Source organism: Musca autumnalis, unplaced genomic scaffold (assembly GCF_047663935.1).
Source record: "Musca autumnalis isolate F117 unplaced genomic scaffold, ASM4766393v1 scaffold_7, whole genome shotgun sequence".
Classification (NCBI taxonomy): Eukaryota; Metazoa; Arthropoda; class Insecta; order Diptera; family Muscidae; genus Musca; species Musca autumnalis.
In genome coordinates, this window is record NW_027412310.1 from 1,001,000 (window position 1) to 1,011,760 (window position 10,761).

The following is a 10,761-nucleotide window of genomic DNA, read 5'->3' on the forward strand; positions in this document are numbered from 1 at the left end:
TGCGGTCACGTTACAGGATCTTTTTCAAGAAATTCGGAGTTAATGCTTAATCTCTTGAACAACACGTAAGTATACCCTGTAATTACGCCTGGTAGACTTTTACTGGAAATTTCGGCAGTTGTTCTTTTGTAATACCCCGGTTACACTTAGCCGGATTAACCCAGTGGGTTTGGATTTCAAATGTCAATTTCATAGCGCAAAAGTCAAATAAATACTCTCGAAGTGGGTTAACCCGGCAAAACAACTCTAGTGGAACCGTACTATTAGTTTGGTTTTTTCCATCTTCTTCTGCTTGCTTTGTTAAAATTTTTGTCGCATTTGGCTCTTTACGGTGGTTTGAACTATTAGATCAGGCCAACAAGTTCAGGACTAAGATACCACAGATGATATATCATTTTGTTATTTCCTTTATCTGATATTTGTTTCGTATTTCAATAAATTTTCAATGCGGCTTAGATCTTTTTTTCGACCTAAAAAATATTTCTGAATTTCGCTTTCACTATTTGTTGTATTAAACTCAATCTATTGTCTCTAATCCTTTTCAACCTTTTGATTATGTTTACCCAATCCATCCAATATTATATCTACATAACCATTATCTTGTTCATTATAGGTTTTGTAAAATCAATAACCCACGCTCTCATTTATAACACTCAGTTGTTGTCCTTTGATACAAAATAAATAAACAAAATAAGAAACGTTAAACCGGGCTTGAAAGATGAAAACACAAAGTGCTTCTACGACCTCTTATTCTTGGGAAGTCAGCTGGGAAGTAGTTTTAAAACATGCTCGCCTACATCGAACTTGGATTTGTCAATCGCAGACTATTCTTATAGAAATCGCGTGAATATGTTTGTTTGATGTCCGGACGTGCTGCCAAACTTGCAGTCAAAAATCCCTCTCAACAATACTTCTTCTATACTTAACATCTGCTCAAGGTGGTAAGACCCCATTATTCTAGGTATTCGTACACTGCTAAGTCTTGTTTCTCCCCTGAGCCCAGGAGTTGTTCTTTACCCCCATACCAGATGATACCAGAACAGCAACCCATTCTTTCTGCACTGTTTTGGGAATACCTGGTAATAGTTTTCCATTCCGGTGCACGCAAATGGCCTTGTTTTGAGGTATCTTCCTTGAAGTTGTTGCTAGTATTTTTCGCTGTTTATTCTCCGAAATAAACGGATAAAGCTTCTTGTTTGCGCCAATGCGGGGAAATATGCAAAGCCCAAACCGATAAATAAATAAAAACACAATAGTGGGGTTTTAGTTTTAAATAATAATGGCAAAGGCCGAGTTTATTAATAATAATAATAATAAATAAGGGTTGGTAAGACAGATTACCTGGTTTGCACAATAGCGGGGGAGCGCGACTTCGTATCGTGAGATAGAAGAGACGAGAATAAGTAAATGTCAACGATCATAACATGAAGGAAGGTGGAGGCTTTGGCGCCATTCGCCAGTCGTTGAAATCTGTTGACAGTGACGTTGACAGATCTAAACGAGGTTAACCCTTTAAGGACTCAAATGTGTTAACCCATTGTTAACAAACAATAATTTAAATCTAAATTATTCATGCCGGCCACCTTACAACACATTGCGATGTTGTAACTAAAATACAATACATAAATATAAATGTTTTCAATTCAATTATTTTTTTTTTATTTTTTTTTTCCAATTCATTCTATTTTTTTCAAAAAACATGTTGGTAACACTATATGTTACATATGCCCGACAACACCCAACCAAAAATGGTATAGTGGGCTATCGGCAACCCTGGCGTCGCTTGCACCCGATGAGTTATGACCCTGGCATAAACTTCCGGCCCGAGTACCAAGGCCACCCCACCAGGCCTATTAAAATCGGGATCTGCCAATGGAAGACCTAAAAATGAGTCCTGAATGCGCTCTGGGATTGCCGCTGTAGGCGTAAGCGCATGGTCCAAATTGGTCACCACAGCCACAATTGAAATGGACTGACTCCGGTCATAGATCGAACTAACGGTCAGGCGACATATTTGGCTACCTTCGATCATAGAAGTAGGGAGTCGAAGACTATGCACCAGAGAGGAACATATCTGACTCTGCCTACTGCATTGGTCCAAAACCGCCCTCACAATAGTGGGCCGATCGGACGACACAATCTTGACTATCAAAGTCGGGGATAGGCAGATACCTGTCTGGAGGGACAACAAGCCGACCAATCCTGTCTGCGAGGGGGGTGCGTTATCAGACGGACGACTATACGGACTGTTACGTGGCCGATATCTATAATCGGTCTGCGGACGACGCTGACGATTATTTGTGGGTTTAACCACGGTCTTCGCATCTTCATGAAGGAGCGTGTGGTGTTCTCCATTGCATACGGCACATTTTCTTTTGCTTCGGCAGTCCCTAGCTTGGTGGGATTTAGATAAACACCGTACGCAGTCATTATATTTTACGACAATGCGACGTCGCATGTCAACATTCATAACCCGGAAGTCACTACATCTATCCAGCGGGTGCATGCGATCACAAAGGCGACATTTGTGTGAGGCCGCAGATGAAACCTTATGGGTTTCGGACCTTAAGCTTTTGGCCGACTCCTCCGAATGAGGTGTGGCAACCAGAGCCGCAGATGGACCCGAAGATCCGGACTCGGTTCGTATAGTATCATTTTGGGGGGATGACGCAGGGACCGGAGCCGCAGATGAACCCACAGAGATGGATTCGGACTCGGTTTGCATGGTGTCGCTGGTAGGAGCGGGGGCCGCAGATGAATCCTCATTATTGGACTCGTACCCGGGCTCGGATATTTTTACAGCCGCAATTGGCTCAACAAGGGCTTCTTCCACTGCAGCCGACGACATTCCAGTTTGGGGATCGGTGGGGCGAGGTTCCATAACAATATTGTCATCAACGTTCAAAAGTTCGTCTTCCGAATAGATTTTCATCGACATACTATATAACGAGAAGAGAACCATATTATTCGATTGCGGGGGTGTGGTCGGTCAGAACGACCAATTTTGTAATGGGCCGTCTTACAACGCCGTTTTCGGTTCGAACGTCCGCGACTCGAACGTGCCCGTCGGTGCCCGGAAAAACATTTTCGATACGCCCTAATTTCCACGACGTGGGCGGAAGTTGATCATGACGAACAACAACTAGATCGTCTATCGCTATTTCTCGTTGTGGAAATTTCCACTTATATCTCATATGCAAATGCTTGAGATATTCATCTTTCCACCTCAAACTAAACTGGTGGGCAAGGGCCTGAACTTTCCTAAACCGATTGACTAGACTTAATGGTTGCTCTGTGATGAGAGGTTCAGGCGGGGCTAACAAGGGGGCACCAATCAAGAAATACCTGGCGTTAGTGCCACTATTTCGTCTGGACTGTCCGACATTGGACATAAAGGACGAGAATTAAGGCACGCTTCGATCCTAGCCAATACCGTTGCTAATTCCTCAAACGTGAATTTTAAATTTCGAGATTGCTTTCGAAAATGTAACTTGAAGCTCTTGACTCCCGCTTCCCATAACCCTCCCATATGAGGGGCACCAGCAGGTATAAAATGCCACGATAGGCCCTGGTCTGATAAAGACGAGGAGACGGAGTCAGCGCTTTTTCGGAGGAAATCTTTAAAATTCCTTTGAAGTTCTCGCGAAGCTCCAACAAAATTTGTTCCATTATCCGAAAAAATGGAATGGGGACAACCACGTCGAGCAATAAATCTATGTAACGCAGCCATAAAATTAGCAGTCGACAAATCGGACACTGCTTCCAAATGAATTGCCTTTGTAGAGAAACACACAAAGACACATACATAGCCCTTGGTTATTTTACAAGACCGACCTAGATAAGATTTTACATCAAACGGACCTGCGAAGTCCACGCCAGTATTGGTAAAAGGCCGATTAAGAGTTGTTCTCTCTGGGGGAAGGGCAGCCATAAATTGATTGCAAGCCCGTTTCTTCAACAAAAGGCACACTTTGCAACGCCGAACAACCAACCGAACCAAATTTTTCATACGAGGAATCCAATATTCCAATCTCAAAGTTCGCATCATTAACTGAATATCACCATGAACACATTTTTGGTGAATATATTCTACCAACCGTAGAGCAAAGACACTCCTATAGGGGACAATAATAGGATTACGTTCCGAAGGTGCAAGTGTAGGCGAATATACCAGTCTACCATTCATTCGCATGACGCCATTGTCATCTACGAAAGGATTTAGAGGAGCCAACAAACTCTTACTATCTAACGGCTTCTTGTCTAACAAATTCTTATAATCGTTGGCGAAATATATTTTTTGAGCCGTAATTGCACAATAATTACGTGCGTCAATAATATCTGCCGAAGAAATGCGTGTAGAAGGATAGTAGTAATGGTTTCTATACCGGGGATGCGTTTGACGAATGAATCTAAACGCGTATACAATGAAGTGAAGAGCTCTACGCAAACAAGAAAAATCTTCCAAAATCTCTTTAAATGTCGACGGAAAAAAAGAGAAGTGACATTTAACCGGGCGCATTTCCATTTCAGTACTAATCGGAGCCAGATCACGAATAGACCATTCCGATTTAGTTTTACCTAGCCAACTAGGGCCGTTCCACCATAGGGGGGAGGCAGACAATTCTACCGGAGACAAACCACGACTTCCTAAATCCGCGGGGTTCTCTTCTGATTTGACATGGTACCAATTGTAATTGCCAACATTTTCTTGGATTCGACACACCCTATTGGCTACAAAAGTAGTCCAAGTAGAGGGGGTTCTTTTCAACCAAGCAAGAACTATCGTCGAATCTGTCCAACAATAAATTTGATTAAATTCCAGATCTATTTCCCGCACAATAGTTTTCAATAGATCTGATGCTAAGACTGCTCCACAAAGTTCCAAGCGAGGCAGCGAAATTGATTTCAACGGGGCGACTTTTGTTTTGCACGATAGCAAATTAACGAAAATGTTTCCATCAGGGGACTCGACACGTATATAGACTACCCCCGCGTATGCCTTTTCCGAGGCATCGGAAAAGACATGAAGTTCAGCAGAAAATCCTGGAACATATTGAACCCATCTAGGTATCCTAATCGAGTTAACATGGGGATATGTTTCAACAAAACTTCTCCATTCAGCCTCAGTAGCTGCCAGAAGTGGATCATCCCAACCAATGTTGTCCAGCCAAATCTTCTGCATGATCATTTTCGCCCTAACAATCACAGGGGCCAACCATCCGACGGGGTCAAACAATTTTGCAATTGCCGAAAGAACTTCCCTTTTAGTGAAGTGTTTATTAACAATAGGACTCACTTCGAAGAAGAAACAATCTAAACGCGCATTCCACCTAATGCCCAAGGGTTTAGAACTACTAGCTTCTACAAACGATAAAAGTTGAGCATCTACCAAATGCTCAGGGGGGAAACGATTCAAAATAGCTCTACTATTCGCTGTCCATTTTCTCAGCTCGAACTTTGCCGACGATAGTGCCCTAATCAACTGGTCCCTAGCTGCCAATGCAGTCTCGATGTCGTGAGCTCCGGCTAAAACGTCATCAACGTACATACATTTTCGCAATATATGCGCCGCGAGGGGAAACTCTGACTCAGTATCATCTGCCAGTTGAAGAAGCGTCCTAATCGCTAAGTATGGTGCACAATTTACACCGAACGTCACTGTCTGTAGTTCATAGTCTTGGACTTGTTTTGTTGTTGAATCCCGATACAAAATTCTCTGAAGAGGCGAATACTTTGAGTCCACACGAACTTGCCTATACATTTGAGTAATGTCCGAGTTAAACACGAATTTGAAGATACGCCAACGGAGGATCAAAAGAACTAAATCTTGCTGTAACGTTGGACCTACGTGCAATATGTCGTTAAGACTCTGCCCATTCGAAGTTTTATTTGAGGCATTAAACACTACTCTAAGTTTCGTGGTCGGTTTTTCAAGGTTTATCACGGGGTGATGGGGTAGATAACACGAAAGGACATCCATTGAAGTATTTGCGGATACCGGTCTCATGTGGTCAAGTTCCAAATATTCCGATAATACTTGGTCGTAAACTAGTTTTATTTCAGGTTTTTTCATTAAAGAATTCTCGTTCCGAAAATATTGTTTGAGGACGTTCGTGCGAGACTCTCCCAAGTACCCGATAGCGCTAATCTCAGATTTAATCGGCAGCGTAACAATATACCTACCCTCTGAGTCCCTACGAGTAGTTCGGACGTAATTCTCCTCACAAAAACGGTCCGTTGGGGATAATATTTTGCGTTTGGGAGTCTCCTCGATTTCCCAGAATCTCAAAAGGGTCTGGTTGATTTTGTCTTCCTCTGCTACCTCAACAGTAGTGGCAAAAGTTCGAACTTGTGCTGCAGGGACAGGACCCGTAACAAGCCAGCCAAATACAGTATTTTGAGCCAGTAGTGCTCCAGACAAAATGGGACGACAAACATCTAGCAATATTTTGGGATACAGATCAGCACCTAACAGCAAATCGACAGGACGAGATTCAAAAAGGTTAACATCTGCCAAGCGAAGATCGGGAATTTGCGACCTTAAGTCAGAATTAACCATAAAAGAGGGGAGATTTCCTGAAATGGTACGCAAAACTAAAACGTTGGTTTCTAATTCCAGAGAAGGGTCGAAGGGACTGCTAATTTGAATACGACAAGCTTTACTAGCAGTGGCCGAGAGTGAACAACTAACTCCTGAAATTACAGCATTCGCAGAACGAACAGGAAGCTTCAAACGAGTTTGGAGTCGCTCGGAAATAAAAGAGGACTCTGAAGCAGGATCTATCAACGCCCTAGCAGGGTACGAAACACCTAGATGAACAATATTCACCATTGCGGTACCTAAAAGTACAGCTTTGTTCTGCGCGGCGTGAAACACTTGTCGGGGCAAGCAACCAGCGGACGTGGATGGTGCGCAATTTTCCGAATTAGGGGGGACAGTCGAAGAAGTAGTACTAGAATTTTGGGGGACATGGCTAGTCACGGTGGAACTTCGAGTTGAATTATTCGATGTAATATCCTCCCGATGCAACAAAGTATGGTGGGTCTTATTACACTTCGAACACCGACGTTTGCTATCACAATTCTTTACTTCATGATCGTTCCTAAGACAATTAATACAAAGATGATGACGTTTCATCACTTTGTACCGATCTGCGGGTTTAAGGCTCTTAAAGTGGGGACAGTCATACAATTTATGACGCTGATTTTGACAAATTATACAATTTGAACCTTTCGAAGCGCGGGGAGAACGCGGCGGCTCTGAAACTCTGGTATTCGAATGATGCGCTTGAACTTTACTATTATTTGACCGCTTAGACTGATCTGTACCACGCATATCATGAAGGCACATGAGTGTACGAATTCGCTCAGTGAGAAAGGTATCCAAGTCTTTCCATGACGAAAGAGAGGATTTATCTTTTACACTCTGCTCCCAAAGAGTCTGAGTGATTTTTGGCAATCTCTGGAGACACAAAAATACTAATATCGGATCCCAATTTTCCGTGTTGACATCATACACGGACATCGACGATAGGCATCCGTTGATACCACGTTGGATCGACTTTAATCCCGAACTAGTCTCACTATAGAGGACCGGAATATCAAACAAAACTTTCAATTGGTTGTGAACCAGAAGCCGGGGATTATCATAAGTTTCGACTAGTGCCTTCCACGCGAGCTCGAAACTACGATTAATTAAGGGGAACCTCGATACAATCTCGCGAGCTTCACCAGAAGTCTTCCTAACGAGATGACAAAGTTTTTCTACGTCGGTAAGACGACCATTAACAATATATATAGCCGTAAACAAATCCCTAAAGGTTGGCCACGAATGGAAATCGCCTTCAAAAATGTCCGTATCGCATGGCGGTAGGGCAAGGTTGTGGACACAATCCAAATGAGAAACTTCATCCATAGTCCTAAAACTGGCACTATTATTTCTCGCCATAGAGGAAAGCGGAGTTTCTATCTGCGAATGATTTTCGCGAGAAGCATGAGTCGAAGAACTCAAATTGTTGTGCGTTGCTTGCGGGTTTTCTTTAAGCGACTTAGCTAAATTCTCTCCTGGCGTTTCTATCAACGAAGCAACCGAACCACAAATACTACCATTAATAGAGGAGGTACGATATTTCTTAAATTGCCCTAGTTTCCTATTAATTGCTGACTGGCAGTCGACATAAATTTGAAATGACGAATTGTACTTCTGATCGACCGCATCGATAACCTCTTTCGTCGTCTCTACTGACGACATCATAAAATCACAGCACCTTTCAAATTTTTCCTGTGCTTGTGTCCAAAGTTTTTCTAATGCACTAAGATGAGCCTGTAGCGCATGAATATCAAGCTGCTCATCACGCATCGTATTGAAACGAGCATTAAACTGGATGACCGCATCCGAAGTTCTAGTGAACATATCTATTGGGGTGAATGGCATTTTGAACAAGTTTCCCGAAATATGTACTACAACAAGCAAGAAGGGAAGGACTAAAGCACGATTTGCTCTTATAATGTATTCAAAACCCAAGAATAAAACTGATTCTACTTCGCACGATATACGAAGAAACCACAAAGGGATCAAAAAGTTATCCACAAACTCCAAAGTTTCAAAAAATCGACCGAATTTTTCAAAGGTCCAAGAAAAACACCAAAAGCTTCCGAAAATCTAACGAAACCGCACTATAGGGCCAAAGAAATCGGAAATGTTCGCGAAATAAATGCCTTGAACCTCTCACACAATAGTGAAATATCAAAAAATTGGTCTATAATCACCAAAATTATAATCTGCGATGAGATATTTAGCAACCAAATGCAAAGATACGACGCAAAATATGTGAAAAATTTTTAAATAAATAATAAATATTTCAAATATATTCCAAAAAAATATCAAAAAATATATAAAAATGGTTAGTTTTTATTAAATTGTATATTTTTCCCGGTAATTTTCCAAAAACCGTATTTTCGCGCACAAAAAATTCAAAATATTTTAATTTTTATATTTTCTACCGAAAATATTGAGATTTTATAACTTTTATTTCCACAGTTTACCTACTATTTAGGCAATCGAACATTCGGTAGTAGCGTATTTTCCAAAAATAAATATTAAAAAATAAAAATTTTAATCAAAAATCTACAAGAGTAATTAAAAGTTTCAAATTCCGTACGAAAAATATCAAGTTTAACACTTTTTTATTTTAAAAAAGTCGTATTGACCGATCGTAGGGTGTACGCGTTATTAATTTTTTCAAAAACGTCGTTTTCTAACACCCAATTATCACTCAATAATCGAAAATAAAATTCAAAAAATTTTAATATTTTATGTTGGTTCCGTTTATCGAGGGTCACCTGTATAATATGTTACGTTGCGTATATCGAGGGTCACCTGTAACACAACAGACAATACCAAACTTATGTATGTATATGCGTATCAAGTGGCTGACCGACTAGGCAACGATATTAGCCGTATGATTTCTATGGCGTTTGTGTGTAGGTACACCTATTACTGATCACTAGTGGACGAACGAACAAACAAACAAACCAATGCAATTGAAGTGCGTGTATTTTTTGGGGGTGATTTATGAATAATATTTTAATTATTAAAAATGCAATTTTGCAAAAAATTTAACAATTTTAAAATTTCAATTACACCAATCGATGGGGAATTTTATGCACATTAAAATGACACCGCACATCAATATTTTATTTTCAACAGAAAAGCCAAAAAATACACTTTTCTTCAATTATTTTGATTTTTTCTTTATTTTCAATTGCCGTCGGCAAAACAATATTTGCATTCAAGACGGAGGGGGACGGGGTACGCGACGCGTTGTAAAACGGCCACAAGGAATATAAACGACGCGATTGTTGTTGTTTTCACACAATTTTTTCTTCGATATTTATTTCTTTTTAAGAATATTATTTATTTAATTTCACCGGCACTTTTTTCACTGTACGTACCTGTTTGCTTTAAATGTAAACAAGATTGATAATGAGATGATGTGGGTGGACTGTATTGATGGTGATGATGTTGATGCTTTGCAAAAAAAGAAGAAAACAATTACTTCTTTGACAACAGCTCGTTCGTAATCCGGTACGAATGGACCAATGTTTGCGCCAATGCGGGGAAATATGCAAAGCCCAAACCGATAAATAAATAAAAACACAATAGTGGGGTTTTAGTTTTAAATAATAATGGCAAAGGCCGAGTTTATTAATAATAATAATAATAAATAAGGGTTGGTAAGACAGATTACCTGGTTTGCACAATAGCGGGGGAGCGCGACTTCGTATCGTGAGATAGAAGAGACGAGAATAAGTAAATGTCAACGATCATAACATGAAGGAAGGTGGAGGCTTTGGCGCCATTCGCCAGTCGTTGAAATCTGTTGACAGTGACGTTGACAGATCTAAACGAGGTTAACCCTTTAAGGACTCAAATGTGTTAACCCATTGTTAACAAACAATAATTTAAATCTAAATTATTCACTTCTAAAGATCATATACTTTTTGTGGGTCCTCTCCGAGAGCTTCTACTGTAGAAAAATGATACGACTAACGTTCCTATACTTTACAGGGGTCCAGCAGCAATGACAATTTCACTGTTAGGAGTTCTTGTTGAAGCCGCGCTTGATTATTTTCGGGACAGATGGTTCTTCGGATTCTACGAAGCGTTTAGCATCAAAAGAAGACCTAGACCTCATTGAAAATCTATTGAAATACGAAAACATAGAGAGAAAAAGGAAATAAAAAATGATAAATCACCTA

At 40.7% G+C, this 10,761-nt stretch overlaps 1 protein-coding gene across 2 annotated transcripts; it reads right to left on the reverse strand.

Annotated features, from left to right (window-relative positions):
- Positions 1-1,635: 1,635 nt before the first annotated feature.
- Positions 1,636-10,357, reverse strand: LOC141388175 (uncharacterized). 2 transcript variants are annotated; one of them, XM_073958206.1, is made up of 2 exons: positions 10,059-10,357; positions 1,636-2,939 (listed from the first exon to the last, which is right to left on the reverse strand). In XM_073958206.1, exon 2 carries the CDS (start codon positions 2,936-2,938, stop codon positions 1,712-1,714), a length of 1,227 nt encoding a protein of 408 aa, XP_073814307.1. In that variant the 5' UTR covers position 2,939; positions 10,059-10,357; the 3' UTR covers positions 1,636-1,711. The 2 variants fall into 2 exon arrangements, with proteins under 2 accessions (XP_073814307.1, XP_073814306.1); XM_073958205.1 differs by having other exon boundaries at positions 9,955-10,310.
- Positions 10,358-10,761: the final 404 nt, after the last annotated feature.